The sequence below is a fragment of the Macrobrachium nipponense genome, chromosome 21 (genome assembly GCF_015104395.2).
Source record: "Macrobrachium nipponense isolate FS-2020 chromosome 21, ASM1510439v2, whole genome shotgun sequence".
Classification (NCBI taxonomy): domain Eukaryota; kingdom Metazoa; phylum Arthropoda; class Malacostraca; order Decapoda; family Palaemonidae; genus Macrobrachium; species Macrobrachium nipponense.
Genome location: NC_087212.1, coordinates 48,733,764 through 48,753,393, shown reverse-complemented (window position 1 = coordinate 48,753,393; position 19,630 = coordinate 48,733,764). Strand labels below are relative to the sequence as shown.

Here is a 19,630-nt window from a genome sequence, read left to right as displayed (position 1 = left end):
GATGACAATTGGCAATGGCTACAGAGGGGAGAGCTAAAGAAGGAAAACTGAAGGAATGATAACAGCGGCACAAGATCAGGCCCTAAGAACCAGATATGTTCAAAGAACGATAGATGGAAATAACATCTCTCCCATATGTAGGAAGTGCAATACGAAAAATGAAACCATAAACCACATAGCAAGCGAATAGCCCGGCACTTGCACAGAACCAGTACAAAAAAGAGGCATGATTCAGTAGCAAAAGCCCTCCACTGGAGCCTGTGCAAGAAATATCAGCTACCTTGCAGTAATAAGTGGTACGAGCACACCAACCTGAGGGAGTGATAGAAAACGATCACGCAAAGATCCTCTGGGACTATGGTATCAGGACGGATAGGGTGATACGTGCAAACAGACCAGACGTGACATTGATTGACAAAGTCAAGAAGAAAGTATCACTCATGATGTCGCAATACCATGGGACACCAGAGTTGAAGAGAAAGAGAGGGAAAAAATGGATAAGTATCAAGATCTGAAAATAGAAATAAGAAGGATATGGGATATGCCAGTGGAAATCGTACCCATAATCATAGGAGCACTAGGCACGATCCCAAGATCCTGAAAAGGAATCTAGAAAAACTAGAGGCTGAAGTAGCTCCGGGCCTCATGCAGAAGAGTGTGATCCTAGAATTGGAGGACTGTGATAGAGCAAAAAAAAAAAATAATAATAATAATAAAACTGTAATTACAAAATTCATAATGGTCGTATTTTAAATAGATGAAAATGACCTTTCCATTTCACTTGTAAGGATAATTCCTTCTTTCTTACTAAGATGAGAGAATTTTTATGGTATATGCACGTGTTTATTATATTTTCAAATAATAATAATAATAATAATAATAATGATAATAATAATAATAGAAGTAGTAATAATACGATAAACTAATTTCAAAAGAAAATTCTCCCTTCGTCTTTTTCTGTATCAATTTCCCTACCTCATAAACTCCAGTGACACTCGGAGCTGGGAAAGTAACAATGCCATACAATGGTTAACAAATTTAATGGTTTTATGTAATATCTCTCTCTCTCTCTTGTATTTTAATGAAAATATACAGTAATTTGTGAATACAGTGTTGCACATGAAAAAAGTAAATTAGTGATAATTTTAGAGAGTACGGCCCTAAGAAAAATTGCAAATTAGTGAAATTTTCCTGTGGACATGTTTTCAACAACGTTGTTCCGGCTACAACGATTTTCGGGTTACGAGCGTCTTAAGAACGGAAACCCCCGTCGTAACCCGGGGACTGCCTATATATACATATATACATACATACATACATACAACATACATACATACATACATACATCATACATATATACATACATATATACTATATATAACATATATACATATATACTATATATACTATATATACATATATACATATACATATATACTATATACTATATATACATATATACATATACATATATACTATATACATATATACATATATACATATATACATATATATATATATATATATATATATACCATATATATATATATATATATATATATATATATATATATATATATATATATATATATATATATATATATATATATATATATATACATATATACATATATATATATATATATATATATATATATATATATATATATATATATATATATATATATATATATATATATATATATATATATATATATATATATATATATATATATATATATATATATATATATATATATATATATATATATATATATATATATATATATATATATATATATATATATATATATATATATATATATATATATATATATATATATATATATATATATATATATATATATATATATATATATATATATATATATATACATATATATATATATATATATATATATATATATATATATATATATATATATCTATATATATATATATATATATATTATATATATATATATATATATATATATATATTATATGAGCTGGGGACAAAGGAAGGATTAAAGAAGATGATGAAGCTATCAAAGGCTAGAAAATAAGAGCACCAAAGATATAACAACACATCAAACAAATAAAGAATCAAGAGGGTGTAGTGCTTAGAAAGGAGGAAGACATTGTGAAGAGATGGAAAGAATATTTCGAACAGTTGTTAAATGAAGAAAATAATAGACTAATAAGAGAGGATGGGCAAGTGAACATTGGCATGGTAATGAGGTTTTTCTAGGCAAGAGGTACTAAATGCAAAATGAAGAAGATGAAGAATGGGAAGGCAACCGGACCAGACATGATTCCTGTGGAGGCATGGAAAGCATTAGGAGATGAAGGAGTGGATATACTGTACGATCTTATGATAAAGATCCTTGAACAGGAAAAGATACCAAATGAGTGGAGTTGGGAGTATATTGATCCCAATTTTTAAAGGGAAAGGCGATGTCCAAGAGTGTGGTAATTATAGGGGCATTAAATTGATGTCCCACACTTTGAAGATACTGGAAAGGATGATAGATGCTAGACTGAAGAGAAGAAGTACAAATAGGTAAAGAGCAGATGGGATTTATGAAGGGAAGGGGAAACAACAGATGGTATATTTTGTTCTGAGGCAAATAATGGAGAAATTCGGGAGGGGAAAGACAAAGGGACCTAATATGGTATTCATTGACCTGAAAAGGCTTATGACAGAGTCCCGAGACAAGAGGTATGGAGGAGCCTGAGGGAGAAGATGGTGCCAGAGAAGTATGTGCGATTGATACAAGAGATGTACCGGAATGTATTTACCAGAGTGAGGAGCAGATGTTGGGGAGACAGAAGGTTTTTGAGGTGAGAGTAGGATTACACCAGGGGTCGGCTCTGAGCCCATTTATCTTTAAACATAGTGATGGATGTTATAATAGAGGAAGTAAGGGAGACAGTACCATGGAACATATTGTATGCGGATGATATTGTTCTGTGTGCAGAGAGCAGGGAAGATCTGGAAGTGAAATTGGAAAGATGGAGACAAGTACTGGAGGACAGAGGAATGAGAATAAGTAGGATCCAAAGGACAGAAACTATATGTGGACCACCACTGAGGGGGATGATAGAGAAAAGTATTCAGCTTGGTGGAGAGCAAATAAGGAGAGGTGATAAGTTTAAGTATTTGGGATCTTTTGTTAAACGCTGGAGGAAGTATGGAAGAAGAAGTAAAACATCGGGTACAGGCAGGCTTGGAACAACTGGAGAGCGGCCTCGGGAGTTCTTTGTGACAAAAGAGTGCCGCTTAGGTTAAAAGGAAAATTTCACAAGCCACAAGAACTGGTGGTAAGAACAGCAATGCTGTATGGTACGGAAACAGCAAGCATGAGAAAAGCAGAGCAGAAGAAGATGGATGTGGCAGAAATGAGAATGCTTAGGTGGATGTCTGGGGTAACAAGAGTGGATAGGATCAGAAATGACTACATAAGGGGGTCAACTAAGGTGGTGGAAGTATCAAAGAAAGTGCAGGAGGGGAGGCTGAGATGGTATGGACACCTGTTGAGGAGAGATGAGGACCACGCTGGGGAGACATTACTATGGGAGTGGAGGTGCAAGGAAGAAGAAAGAGAGGGAGACCAAGAAAGAGATGGAAGGACTGTGTGAGAGGAGATTTACATGAGAAGGGAATTGATGAGGCAGAAGTGCAAGATAGAAATAGATGGAAACGGCTCATCCGAAACGGCGACCCCATATAAAAATGGGAAAAAAGGAAAAAGCTGGGAAGAAGAAGAAGAAGAAGAAGAAATATATATATATATATATATATATATATATATCTATATATATATTAATATATATCTATATATATATATATATATATAATATATATATATATATATATATAGATATACACATAATATATATATATATACATTATAGGGCATAGTTTTTACTCTAATACAATTTTCGTTAAAAGCAATTGCTTTAGTGGCATCAATAAGTTTCTTGCAGGCAGAAATTGACGAACGAGAATCGGAAAACTTCGTCGGTATGAAGATACCTGTAAGAAATTATTGATGCCACTAAAGCAATTGCTTTTAACGAAAATATATATATAGATATATATATATATATATATATATATATATATATATATAAAAACATTCAGGAGTCCCAGGAAGACAGCAGTCTAAGAAGCATGCTTTATTTATATGTGAAACGTTTCATGTTGCTTCAACACATCATCAGTCTGCAATAATTAAAATTTACTTGATAAATTACAAGTTAAAAGTACAAAACTTTATTACCAATAAAAAAAAATCAGCTAAAATCAGCTAAAAATAATGTAAAACTTTAAATAAAAACAAAACATGAATAAGTGAGAAAGGCTACCTATTCAAGGTAAGGAAAAGAGTCAAGTGACCACAACAGTTCATACATGCCCAGACAACACTTAGGCCAGAGAGAGAGTAGACGAAGAAACTTTAGAGTTTAAGCCTGGAGAGAGGTGCTTGATAAATAAAGACTCAAGGGTCGTTAAGTAGGCTGTTTGTTGGTAGTGCCTATTATTAATTTTGCATTTGGATGCATGAGTCCTTATATTTGAAAATTCGGGATTGGATATTCTTGACCTTGTCCTTTGAACTAAGACCTAGATGGCTATAATAACGAATCTGCAACAGCCTTCGAGAGGATCCAACGTAACTACCAAGGCATCTTGGGTTCATTGAAATTTATATATTATGTGGATCTCATGAAATCCTGAAGCTTGTTCTGATAACTAAAGAAACCTCCAATTTTCTTAGGGTCACAGGAATGAGGTTTAATTTCAAAAATCTAGTTCGTTTTCAATAATTAGTTTAACCTTGAAACGTAAATTGTCGGAGTGAATAAAGGGAATTGGTGCATACAAAGTTAATTTTGGAACATTAAAGTTCAATGTAGGTTTGGAAACAAACCTTGCTAACATTTTGTTGATAATACTAAAAAACTAAATTCTTGGGAATGAGTTTTTAGTGAAATACTCAAGTAAATATTCAATTTCATTATGAAAGGAGGCCCAATCTGAGGTATATCTAAGTGCCCTAAAACAAGAATGGTGATTGCATTTATTTTAAAAGAGTGGAAACATGAACTAAAAAAATTGGTGCCTAAACCTGTAAAGGTATTTTTCCTGAAAACAGAAGTACTAAAAACATGGTTATGTCTAATAACCTTAACATCTAAAAATGCAAGTTGTGTTGTCCTCCTTTCTTGTTTAGATGTTAAGGTTATTGGACATAACCATGTTTTTAGTATACATCTGTTTTCAGGAAAAATACCTTTACAGGTTTAGGCACCAATTTTTTTAGCTCATGTTTCCATTCTTTTAAAATAAATGCAATCACCATTCTTGTTTTAGGGCACTTAGATATACCTCAGATTGGGCCTCCTTTCATAATGAAATTGATATTTACTTGAGTATTTCACTAAAAACTCATTCCCAAGAAATTTAGTTTTTAGTATTATCAACAAAATGTTAGCAAGGTTTGTTTCCAAACCTACATTGAACTTTAATGTTCCAAAATTAACTTTTTATGCACCAATTCCCTTTATTCACTCCGACAATTTACGTTTCAAAGTTAAACAAATTATTGAAAACGAACTAGGATTTTTGAAATTAAACCTCATTCCTAATGAACCCACCTAAGAAAATTGGAGGTTTCTTTAGTTATAAGGACAAGCTTCAGGATTTCATGAGATCCAACATAATATATAAATTTCAATGCCCAAGATGCCTTGGTAGTTACGTTGGATCCTCTTGAAGGCTGTTGCAGATTCGTTATTATAGCCATCTAGGTCTTAGTTACAGGACAGGGTCAAGAATATCCAATCCCGAATTTTCAAATATAAGGACTCATGCATCCAAATGCAAAATTAATGTGGAAAAAAAGCATTTTTCAATAATAGGCTACCGACCAAACAAACAGCCTACTTAACGACCCTTGAGTCTTTATTTATCAAGCACCTCTCTCCAGGCTTAAACTCTAAAGTTTCTTAGTCTCCTCTCTCTCTGGCCTAAGTGTTGTCTAGGCATGTATGAACTGTTGTGGTCACTTGACTCTTTTCCTTACCTTGAATAGGTAGCCTTTCTCACTTATTCATGTTTTGTTTTTATTTAAAGTTTTACATTGTTTTTAGCTGATTTTAGCTGATTTTTTTTATTGGTATTTTAACTTGTAATTTATAAAGTAAAATTTTAATTATTGCAGACTAATGATGTGTTGAAGCAACATGAAACGTTTCACATATAAATAAAGCATGCTTCTTAGACTGCTGTCTTCATTCGGACTCCTGAATGTTTTGATCTACGATTTTTCACTGATATATATCATTAATATATATATAGAATATATATACATATATATATATATATATACATATAGATATACCCGATATATATATATATATATTATATATGTATATATATATATATATTATATATAGATATATATATACATATATATACATGTGTATATCTATATATATATATATATATATATATATATATATATAAGAGATATATATATAGAATATATATATATATACATAAATAAGATATAGATATATAGGATATATATATATATATCCATATATACTATATATGATATATATATATATATATAAGTATATATATATATATATATATATATATATATATATATATATATATATAGTATATTTATATATATATCGTATATATATATACATGCATGCATACATACCATACATACATACATACATACATATACATATATATATATATATATATACTATATATATATATATATATATATATATATATATATATATATATATATATATATACAGGGTGGGGCGCGGAAAACAACTTCCCGATTTGAAAATTAAATAAAAAACATGTTCACGCTTCACAATTCTTTATCCTTCTTTTATGCCTTTCTCGCACACATGGGAGATTTACTTTTACACTGTTTTTAAAGACAATATCATTTAAATGTCCACCTCCATTGTCAATACACTGATTCAGACGAATTCGGAAGCTTTGGTCTACTCTCTCCAGCATGTTGAGCGGTATCTTCACTATTTCAGTTCGGATGGCATTCTGTAGGTCTTCCAGTGTCTGTGGATGGTCGTTATAAACCAGGGATTTGAGATATCCCCACAGAAAATAATCAAACAGGTGGGGCTAAAAATTCAGGTGGGAGCACGCAGGTCAGTTTAAGTCTCCTCTCAAGGAAATCAGTCGGTCGGGGTTTCAAAAGCTTCTTTCTTTCAGGAATCCCATTGAAATGCGTGCAGTGTGGGGCTGTGGGTCCATCTGCTGGAACCACACGTTGTCATTATCCAGGTCCATATTAATGAGAGCAGGCATACAAAACTCCCTGAACATTTGTCCCCATAGCGTTCTGAAGTCACTGTTACGGCAACACCGTTTTCTTGGAAAAAGTAAGGGCCAATGATCCCTACTCTTGACGCTGCACATCATACCATGACACGAATTGAATGAAGGGGCCTCTCATGAAGTTCTCTGGGATTTGTTTCACACCAGTATCTCATATTCTGCTTGTTTACACAGCCATAAGGTGAAAATGTGCCTCATCTGAGAAGAACACAAGTGCACCGTAAGGTGTCAACCAGCTGCTCACATGATGTTTGCCGGGTTACATAATCACGTTCCGTCAGTTGTTGGACAAAAACCATTTTGTAGGGGTGAAGATGGAGTTTATCGTGGAGAATTTGATGAAGAGAACGTGTTGACCATTGCCAAGAGCAGCTGAATGTTTCTGAGTGGAACGCCTGATGGACCGCAGCATAGACTGGCGGACCCGTTCCACATTCTCAGGTGTTCTAACAGTCTTTGTTGGTCCTCTTCTTCTTCTTCTGGACACATTCCCCATTTCTCCGAAGGCTTCCACCCACAATAAAACTGATTTGTGGGCAGGAAACATGGCCTCGAGGAGGAATTCCAAAGTGACGTCTGAAGGCACGCTGCACTGTGATGACAGGACAGCCGTTAAAGAAATATGCCTCGACAGCAAAAGCGCGCTCCTCCCTCGACCACTGCATATTTCCAACTGACACAGGTGTGAACACAAACTTCCCACCCACCCCCTCCCAGCTAGCCCCTCCCCACTTTACCACAACTAGTGTTGCCATAAACAGACGCATTTATCATCAGGGCCAAAATATAAAAGAAACAAGAGTTAAAATCAATATGTAAGACTCAGTGAAATTGTTAATGTTAAACACGATATTTAAAAGTTAAATTATGACATAAAGTTAAACTAACTAAACGACCTCAATGAATATAATTTACCCCCTCTTGGAAAATATGCTTCGGGCACTCACGTATACATGAACATGAAAAAGACATTAATCTTTCAAGGAATTCACAAAAATAAGAGTAGAGTAGAATTCTGAATTAAGCCAAAGACCAAGGCAGTGGGATCAATGAGGTCATTCAACACTGAAAGGGAAATGAATAGTGAGAAGGTTTGAAAGGTGTAACAGCAGATAAACCTGACAGGTGTACTATGAAACAATTGTTAAAGAGGGTGGAAAGTCACATGGAAGAAAGCAAATATGAACGGAGGTACAGTAAAATGAATTAAAGCGATTTACAAAAAATGTTGATACTAGTACCTTCATAATTTAGGAAACAGAATCACCACTAAATCACATCCCCACTGGGAATATTTGCTACAATAGTATACTTTAGTTCCATTGAACTCTGTACAGACTTCAATTTTTCTCAAACTACTATAAAGTAGTTCCAGTCAGAAAAAACTTGTTTATATGCATTATGCAAAGATGTCTAGTGCAACTTTTCTTGGCAAATTGTTTCAAATCCCTCTTGACATTGCACACAACTTATTTGGAATTCTGGGTCAATAAAAATAGTATTTTGAACTCTATGGTCATTAAATTAATTTTACTTGTGTATTTTCTGTAATCTCCTTCAAGTGTGATGTTAAATCTTTGAATCTTTACCAAGAGATGATTGATAGGATATAATGTTCTTATGTTATCCCAACCCAAATGAATGGAGACAACAGAAAACAAAGGAAAGAGAAGGGAGCCTAACATTTCCGAAAGACAAGGAAATGCCTCACTGACGATGAAATTTTTTAGAATCTCAGGGAAATGGAATCATGGAGAAAACAAAAGACAAAAGAATCTGTTAGTAAACTAAGTTGTCTGAGGGCTGCTGATCTCCACAGAGCAGATATGGAATGTGTTTGTCTGATATGCATTACAGAGAGAAAGAATTGAAGGAACAAGTAATGCAAAACTTGCTACTAATCATAAAAGTACTCTAAAATAATCCTGATGAGAGAAGAGACAAAAGAAAAAAAATGCAACAACAGCATTTGGATGGACAGGGTTCACATAAAATTAAGGATGCTCAAACTTAGGATAAATTTAAACAATTAAATGCATGTGTTTTGAGTTTAAATAATATCAGAATAAACATTCACATAAAATAACCTTACAGACAGCAAAGTAAATCACAGTCCACCAACATTAAGCCACAAATATCCTTTATTATCAAATCAACTAAACATCAAGGAGAATTATTACTGATATATATGCATCGCATCTACCCTTCTTGGATGGTGTAAGTCAGGGGTGGCCAACCTACGGCGCATGTGCCAACAGTGGCGCATTGCACGATTATGAGTGGCGCACTATACCCCAGAGATAAAAAAAGAAAAAACATGCCTGCTCATGAAAAAAGAAAAAATAATAATACTAATAATAATACTGATTTCTAGAAAAAAAATACAAAAAAGAATTCAAGTAACTTATAGCTAGAAGTGAGTTTTACTGAGATTTGTTCAAATCTAAAACATAGAAATAATTTTCATTTGATTTTATTGTTCCATGTGCATCTATTAGTCATCAATTCAAATCTGAAGAATTGTCTGTTGCTCTCAGTTACTAATTTAACTCCTGATATTACAGATTTGGTGAAAGCAAAGCAAAGTCAAAAGTCTCATTAAAATGATATTGTTATGATACAATAAAGTTTGTTCATACTTACCTGGCAGATATATATATAGCTGTATTTTTCTGAAGTCCGACAGAATTTTAAAAACTTCCGACACACGCAGTGGTCGGCCAGGTGGTTAGTACCCATTCCCGCCGCTGGGAGGCGGGTATCAGGAACCATTCCCATTTTCTATTCATAATTTTTATTTCCACTGTCCCCTCCCCTAGGGGAGGTGGGTGGGTACTTGATTATATATATCTGCCAGGTAAGTATGAACAAACTTTATTGTATCATAACAATATCATTTTGTCATGAAACTTACCTGTCAGATATATATATAGCTGAATCCCACCTTTGGAGGTGGGAAGGGACAGAATAGAAGGATTTTGGGAAACAAATGCATGCAGATGATTTACATCTTGGTTCCACCATGTTAGCATAGCTGTCTTCGTGGTTACTGCCACGTAAGTCTGCTGTGCTACTAGAGTTGCCAGCGAGGTAGAGACCTATATAGCTGGTGCACTCCCAGATGATCTGTCAACAGGGGCGAGACCACGACGTGACTAGACCATATTGACCATACCATGAGGGCTAAAGAAGTAAAATAAAATATATATATATATAAATTATATATATCACCACCTGACCAACCTAGCCAAAGTTAAGGTGTGTTAACTAAGGCTTAAGAGTTAAGAAGTCGCCGTTGTCGGCGACTCAACAACTAAATTAAGAGCTCTTCCTAACCATTTTCTACAGGATAGGATGAGTGGTACTTCTTGCCCCCAAGATTGTGTCTGCAGACACGTATGGCCCTAGCGAGCAGCAGATCTCATATGCCATCTTCATTCATCTCGCAGGGAGTGTGAAGTGAACACAGAGTTGCTTCGCTAAAACATGGTATCAGGATGTTGCTGAGTGCCATGCTCTGTTGAAATGCTTCCGAGGCCGCGCCCTCCACCTCGTGAGCATTCAGATAAAAAAGATTTCAAATCTTTTGTGCAAACACAAATGAAGGAGCATTTTTGAAAGAACTCCTTAACACTAAAGCCAGGCTGTTCTTCGATATGGGCAAGTCTGGTCTTTTTCGGAACACTGCAGATTGCCCGAATGACTTCGACTTTCTTGAGTTTTATGTAGATAAAACTTGAGAGACCCGACAGGGCACAGGACTCTCTCTGGCTCCGCCCACTAACTTGTGCCATCCTTGCTTCCAAAGCTCCGGCCCAAAGGACAAAACGGGTTACCATTCTTAGGCCACAACGGAAGGGTTAGAGAGCACACCGCCTTGTGTTCTCTAAAGCCAAAACTTGTGACGATGGCTTAAAATCTCACTAACCCTCTTTGTCGTATCTAGGGTGGTTAGAAGAAGGCCTCCTTCCGATCACATGCAAGAAGTTAACAGGTAGGAGAGGTTCGAATGCTTTGACATCAAGAACTTCAGACTACGTCTAAGTTCCATATTGAAAGCTTCGATCTGGACATGCACAGTCAGTCCGTCTGTACTAAAGTCAGGTGACCAACCAGTTGACCAGTCAGACGAATCAAGGACAGCAAGGCTGTACCCTGAAGACCATAAGGCACTATTTCTTCGCTGAAGGATGAGTGTCTGGACTGCCTGGGCGATTCAATCTAAGCAAACCTTGGGGGTGTATCAACGCAACCCAACGTCGTCAGCGAATCAACTCCTGACATCGAGCTTCTGGTGCCAGGAGAAAGGAGCGAGGAGCAAAAAGGCGATTCAGTCCCGAAGGAAGAATGCCTGACAGTCCAACCTGGTCATGTTACACGATCATCGGGGGTGTATAAACGCAACCGACTTCGTCAACAAGAAACTCAGGGCTACTATATGTCGCCTGATCTCGCACGAGTGTCTGACTCCGAGAAAACAGGTGAGACAAAAAAGTAGATGATGAGCGAGGTTCGAGATTCCACAGAACTCAAAGATGTGAAGGGCTTTGTTGTTTGACAGACGCAAATCTCTGAGCCCAAAGGCCGTCAACAACATATTTGCGTATTCTTTAATAGTTGTGACTGCCAGCTTATCCCATTCTTCAGACGGAAATGGAAGACGGTAATCTTATTCCTGTCAACATCTCGATAGCCTGAACGTAGTCAGACTCAGAGCGGAGATGTATATAGGTAGTTATAGGTACCTTTCGAGTTAGAGTAGACCGACTCTCTCGGAAAAAGGTCCTTGGAAAGTGAACTAGGAAGTATGTGACCTCTGTGAATCCAGGATCCTGAAGGCCAACATGGGGCGATCAGCCGTCATTGTCGCTCCCTGTGACGTCATAAATCCTCTTATTACTTTACCTCCTAAGCGATTGAAAAAAGGGGAAAAGAGACTAAATATCCATCCCCGTTCAATATCATAGGATGGCGTTTAATGGTACCCCGATCCCGGATCGAGAATAAGGGAGCAGAAAAGAAGAAGCCTCTTTGTCCTCAACATATTGAAGAGAAGAATGAAAGGGCGTCCCTCAAAGTCTCCACAACTCTCAACTTACTTCTAAAGAAAGATTCCACTCGGAAGTCAATAGTTGCTGCCGTCGATCTAGACGATTCGTACGGACTTTTGCAATCCTGTAACGAACCTCTAGAGGATCGTTACATTCTACGCCTGTTGTTTATAATAGCTTTCTCGTAAACTCGAACAGGGACGAGAGAAGATACTTCTTAAGATATGAGAGAGCTGTGGAATATCAGAGTTGATCTGGACCACTGGTTCCAAAACTCGTTACGAGGACTGGAGGGACTACCGAATCGCTTTTACTTCTTTCAGATTAAGATCCAAGACATCTGAAACCCTATCCAGATGTCCGGCACCTTCTTTCTATCACCTCAGGTGATACAAACGCACTGAGAGATGTTCAGAATCATTCCTAGATCTTGAATAATATTTCAGTTTCCCGGTAGGAAAAAACTGTGGTCTGAATTGCAGTCTATTCGGGAAAACAAACTTCTCAGGAAGGAAATGGTCCCCAGCAAGCTCATCCATTCCTCCCCGCCCGAGTATGCTTACTTCCCTAATAAGGCTGCGCTTTGCCTAAGCAGTGGAGAGCATATAAAAGTGCAATGTTGCGGTAGACTCGTAGTTCTATACCGTGCGGTAACGAGCACCGAAAGGATTAAGAGATAACTCTGTTGAACATAGTAAGGCAAAAACGAATGCAACGTTTATTCATTCACGTAAGAAATCCCCTCAATCTTAGGCTAAAGTCCGTGATTGTCGGGGCCAGAGATACAGTTAGTCAGTCAAATCCCGCAGGAGAGACGTAACCGTCAGCACAGAGATACGGTTAGTCAGTCAATCCCGCAGGAGAGAGAGACGTAACCTACCGCGCATGACAGCGCCCGATCTGTTACTGGCTCGGTTGGACTGGAGGACAGACACAGCGTGACAGCAGCAGCCAGCAGCAGTTACGAACGTCGTCTCTTAACTTTATGTCTGGGTTGACAGATACCCTATTCTACGAAGAAATAGGTCCGTTATTTTTTTGAGCAGAAAGACTCTCAAGCTAGGTATATTTAAGCGAAACAGAAAACGCTAAATATATAGATGCGTTTGTGTCGTCAGAACACTACCATACAACGGTAAAAGATAAATCGGAAACTCCTGGAAGGCTGCAGGGAGTAACGATTAAATGTCCTTAAAATAGACAATAGACCTCTCGGTTGCCATCCGAAGAGGTAACTACAGCAAGCGTATATGACTTGAACCAACCAGAAGTAAAATAACGCAAGCAAAATATGAAATTATATCACAATAAAGTTTGTTCATACTTACCTGGCAGACATATATATAGCTGAATTTCGGAAATACAGCTACATTACATATCTGACAGGCAAGTTTCATGAACAAAACTTAAGAGAATCGAAGCAGTCAGCTCAAGTTTCTTATGTTACTGGACATAAGCGTTCATTGACGTAGTCTACAAGTCTATTTTTCTTGTAGGGGGGCGAGTATGCGAATGACGAATGAGAGCTCTTCCGAATCTTGTCAATAAGAGCTTATTCGCTTACGCAATATCAAGTTAATGAGGATGTTTGTCAATGAGAACTAACCCATTACGGGACAAAGAGATATTTTGTCAATGAGGGGATACCCACTTACTTGACAAAACGAAAGTATATTGTCAATGGGGAAAGTCACTGAATTGACAAAACGTAATCCAGGGAGTCAAGCATTTAATTTTTTCGATTCCTGTCTCAAACGAGGAAGGGGCAAGAATCATGTTAAGAGACTGGGCTTACGGCAGGTAAAACGACGATGTTCAATTCGGCAGCGTAGTCCCGACTAGAAACTAACAAAATCTATCATCTGAAAAACCCTTTCAGATGGGCTAAAAAGCTTGCAAAATTATCCTGGGAAGAGGAAGAAACTCTCCAACCAGCTTCCTCTCCCGTATCACAACTAATGCCTGCTAAAGCTTAAAATTTATTGGCAGTATGGCAAAGGAAGTCCTGTCTTGCGCTTTCCTGAAGAGCGTCCTTTTGATGAGTGCCTTTGCAAGAATCCCACTGAACGTTGCCGAGAGTCCTGACGTGCAGGACATCGAGCCTTACATAACCGTTAACTGCCTTATCGCAAAGTCTTGACTGCGGTAGTGGCAACTTAAATTTATTGACAGAAAATGGCAAAGGGTTGCGGTAGAGCAAACGAGATCTTCCCTTGAGCTTTCCTTAACTCCATCCACCTATGCGAAAAGCAATATTAATTGACAGAGACCTCTTGAATTCACGAAACCCGATGTCTTGTTGGGTTTCGAAGAAGAAGTTGTCTGTTCACTTTAAACTTCCTCCGAAACACTGCCTACTTCACATTCTTTGCAGGTGAGGTAGAAGGTATCACCGGAGGTAGAGATAAACATTCTTTAGGCCCCGGCCCATATCTGAAACAAGAGCTTGAAGAGTTCAACAGAAACGTTCAGCCAGGCGACATGCCTGGCGTGCGCTGGTGCACGCTCGGCGTCCACTGGAGCGCGCTCGGCGTCCACTGGAGCGCGCTCGGCGTCCACTGGCGCGCACTTGGCGTCCACTGGCGCGCACTTGGCGTGCACCCGCGCGCGCCTGGAGTCCATCCGAGCGTCCCGGGCGTCCGTTCTCAAAAGCTTCCTGCTACTATGACTTCTCTTACGTATTTCTCGGTGGAAAGACGGACACGAGTTCAGGCGACGTTCGCCTTCTTACTTCTCACTGAAACGCATAACGAGAGAGAGAGAGAGGACGTGAAGCGTCCTCTTCTATAAAGCTTCTATTTAGAGGGCGCGAGTCCTTCCGAAAGCTCCAACCCCTGCATGGGGAGGACGCTTCGGAGGACGAGAAGCAATCTTTCAGGATTCGTGCACGCGCACGCACTTTGGCAGTCTGGGGATTTTCATCAGAAACTGCCGAAGGCACGCCAGATCGGTGGGGGTTCCTTGTAACCCTCCTTAGGCTTTCGACATGCTCCCTCCCCGGGTCCTGGGATTCAAGCAGAGGTCCCGGCCTAGAGGCGAAACGAGGCCGATGACGCACCTCCACTACACAAGGGGTATCACTGCACTTATGCACTTCACTTTTACTCTCTAAAGCAAGCACTTTCGATTCTAAGATACGAATCGAAAGAGTATCAGAGAAAGGGCAATTCCTCTACAGACACTGCTTAGGGCCGAAGGCAAGGCACTGCAGGGTTAGGAGTAACAATTACAGAAGTAGCACTTCACAGCAATGAAGGAGAGCGAGCACCTCTCGTAGACATATTCATAGCCCGTAGGCCATACTACAGGGTTAGGCAAAATAAAGTCTACAGGAAGGTTAGCAGGTTCGACTACCCTGACTTTTGTTACTGATTAATTGCGTACATACGAATCATACGTTCTTCCTTACGGAATTAGACATGTTTACTGATTAATTGCGTACATACGAATCATACGTCTTCCTTACGGAATAGACAAGTCGTCACACTCCTTACATGACAAATCTCAACAAAGAAGCAAGACCCATACCCCTCGTAATACCAAGTGCGGATCTACCGAAGCTTTCGGTAGCCACACCCTATCTTTGCAGAACAACCCCGTCTGAAACTAGCCTAACTAGATTCAGATATTTTATGCAAAAATGAATCAAATTCAAATCAATTAAGATAGCGTATGCCTAGCCACAAATCCCACAAATCCAAGTAAATAAATCAAAAGACAATTAGGATTACTTAGGGCAATGCAAGTTTTCCAAAATCCTAAGACGGAGGTACTGAAAACAGGTGTTTTCAGCACCAGCGACAGAAAAATTATGAATAGAAAATGGGAATGGTTCCTGATACCGCCTCCCAGCGGCTGGGAATGGGTACTAACCACCTGGCCGACCACTGCGTGTGTCGGAAGTTTTTAAAATTCTGTCGGACTTCAGAAAAATACAGCTATATATATATCTGACAGGTAAGTTTCATGAACAAACCTAGTTATGTTTATTTTTCCTGCATGTGAAAATTGCTTTTCTTTAAAACTGCTAATTGTGTTCACATATTTTTATTAGTACTTTCGGAAATAACTAATGAATATCATCAATACAAATTCAAAGTGTCAATAAAGTAAGTACAGTTTAACTTGTATCTATGTTAAATCTTTCCGTACAACTACTACATCTGTCAATATATATAATGCATAGTATATATATACCAAATGATTATATGTACAACTGCAAATATGTCCAAATTACCATATTTAAAGGATTGATAGGGGGTTAAAGGCGTTTGTGTGGCGCATCTGAAATTAGAAGTGAAGAAAATTGGTGCATGGGAAACAAAAGGTTGGCCACCCCTGGTCTAAGTCAACTATCTATCACTGCATCTAAACCAAAGACCCAAGTTTGCATCTTATCAATTATAATTCTCCTTTGGCATAACTTATATCAAGGTTACGTATAGTGAATTCAATATTAAATTACTATATTAGTGGCTTAATATTTGTGAATGTGGAAAATTGAAAATGTACTTGGAACAAAGTAAATTATGTACAGATAATCACATCTTAAGCAGTAATTCAGGGACAGACAGGTCTCAGTCCCCTGTTGTTCCTGAAGAAGCTTGTCTCTCACAGGCAACTCCAACTGCACTAGCTTCAAAAGTGCCTCCTATATAACTTGTGCCTCAAAGCCAGAAGGTGATAGATGACCTTACTTTTTGGAGAGATGACAAGAACCTCCTTGTGGGAGCTTCCATGATTCCACCATGGAATAGGTCAGCACACAGTTAACTGTTATTCTTGGAATAGGCCAAAGGCCTACCACAAATATGGTAGCATTTAGCAAACTGCAGCATCATCTATTATAGAAAACTGTTTTAGTAAGAGCATTTATACAGCCTTTTCTGCAATATTCTACTAAGCTTTACACATTTTTCACTTGGGTATTGTAGGTACTGATAAATCTTGATAAGGTATCAGTCTGGGCATTTCTATCTCCATTTTTCTGTGTCTCTACTTATGGTACAGGTTGTCAGTTAGTATAGGTGATTTCCTCTCTGATTACTGACCTCATCTCCCACATAGGAATGATGAGCATTCATGCCATTCACAATCAGAAATTACACTGACAGATTATAGAGAAATAAAATTATCATTTGGAAAAGTATTACCAGATGCAAAATATTAAAAACATTGTATTTCTGTCAAGATATATGTGATGCTACTGCAGGAGATCAGATTATAGAAAAATTGGAGGATAAGGAATATCACAGATCAAATGTCATGATCCAATACTGCTCCCATTACCAGTGTCAAAAGTTGGATGGTAAGGAAGATATTCCCTTAAACAGAGAGTGCCTTAATTACCAAGAAAAGGTTTTCTGGAATGGAAAGGTGTTAGGTGCCTTCCACACACTGTCATACCCACAATGCCTATGCTATCTTTCGTACAGAACAGTGAAGCTCCACAATTTGCCGAGAAGAAAAAACAAAAACCATAGGCCCTAGCACAAGGCCTTTGACCTAAATTCTATACATATTCCCTTCCATTCCAAAACCAGCCCAAGTAATCAATAGGAAGTAAAAAAGGGGTAAAATTACTTCTATAGCAGTATCCATACTCACTGTCCAGCATAGTGTATGTGTTGACATTAATGTAGTTAAAGAAACAGTGACATATCTGGACCAGCTTTCACCAAAAGTATATCCAAATAAAATGCAAATTTTGTATCCTCTTTGGAACAACTTACAAATAATAAATAGCAGCAATGACAATTCCCTCTCATAATATAAAAGCAACAAAATTTGTTCAATCAATGAAAATTGCTAAAGAATTAGCTTTTCATAAAGAAAAACTCATACTTACTTTGTGACCAGTTAAAACTCTGACACAGCTACCATTCAGATTATCCCAAATTCTTATGCTGCGATCACTGGAGCCTGTGGCAACATAATTACTATTCGGATGGAACTGCACTACCTGAAAATAAAAATACAGTGCTGAGTGAAATTTGAAACTATGTATAACGGTTGCACAATACCTCAATACATCAGGCATGCATTCCACCAGTTATTTAACCCTCTTACGCCTAAGCCCTAAAAACCAAAACGTCTCCTGTATGCCGTGGCAGGTTTGGAGTGAGCGCGGAAGCGGAAAAAATAATTTTTTCAAAAAATCACAGCGCGCTTAGTTTTCAAGATTGAGTTCATTTTTGGCTTCTTTTTTTATCATTGCCTGAAGTTTAGTATGAAACCATCAGAAATGAAAAAAAATATCATTATCATATATAAATAATGCAATATATGGTAGCAAAAAAAAAATTCATACATAATTGTATTCAAATCAAGCTGTGCGAAAAACAGTTGAAGCTAACAAGTTACTTTTTTTCCATGTATGTACACTAAATGGCGATCATTTTGATATATCTTTTGTTCATTGTATTGTACACTAAATTGCGATCATTTTGATATATAACACATTGTAAAACGATCAAAGCAAAACAGAAAAAATATTATCACAAAATGATGCATGAATTCGTAACGTGCGGATGTAAAAAAATGTTTTTTTCAAAAATTCACCATAAAATCTAAATATTGTTCTAGAGACTTCCAATTTGTTTCAAAATGAAGAAAAATGATTGAATATTATGATACTGTAAGAGTTTTAGCTTAGAATTGCAGTTTTCAACCATTTCGGACGAGTTACAGTTGACCGAATGTCGAAATTTTTATATATAATTTTTTTATATGCAATTATTGCGAAAATGAGAAAAGCTACAACCTTCAAATATTTTTTTGTATTCTTCATGAATTTACGCACATTTTCATATATGAAACTCTATAAAACGCCTAATATGAAAAGGAGCAAATATTAGGAGAATGCGACATGCATTCGGAGATTTGCGGCCGCGAATCGGCGCGCGGAGGGAAAGAAAGTTTTTTTTTTAAATTCACCATAAATCTAAATATTGTGCTAGACACTTCAAATTTGTTTCAAAATGAAGATAAATGACTGTATATTACTAGATTGTGAGAGTTTTAGCTTACAATTGTGTTTTTCGACTATTTCAGTAGAGTCAAAGTTGACCAAACGTGGTTTTTTTTCTATTTGTCGTGATTTATATGCAAATATTTCGAAAAAGAGAAAAGCTACAACCTTCAATCATTTTTTTTTTTGTATTTTACGTGAAATTGC

At 37.2% G+C, this 19,630-nt stretch overlaps 1 protein-coding gene across 1 annotated transcript in view; it reads right to left on the bottom strand.

Annotated features, from left to right (window-relative positions):
- Positions 1–19,630, bottom strand: part of LOC135197472 (uncharacterized) — a 41,195-nt gene that overhangs the window by 5,113 nt on the left and 16,452 nt on the right. The window contains exon 3 of the mRNA XM_064224538.1: positions 18,302–18,415. Within this exon, the coding sequence (XP_064080608.1) occupies positions 18,302–18,415 (114 nt within the window). The remainder of the gene's footprint in view (positions 1–18,301; positions 18,416–19,630) is intronic.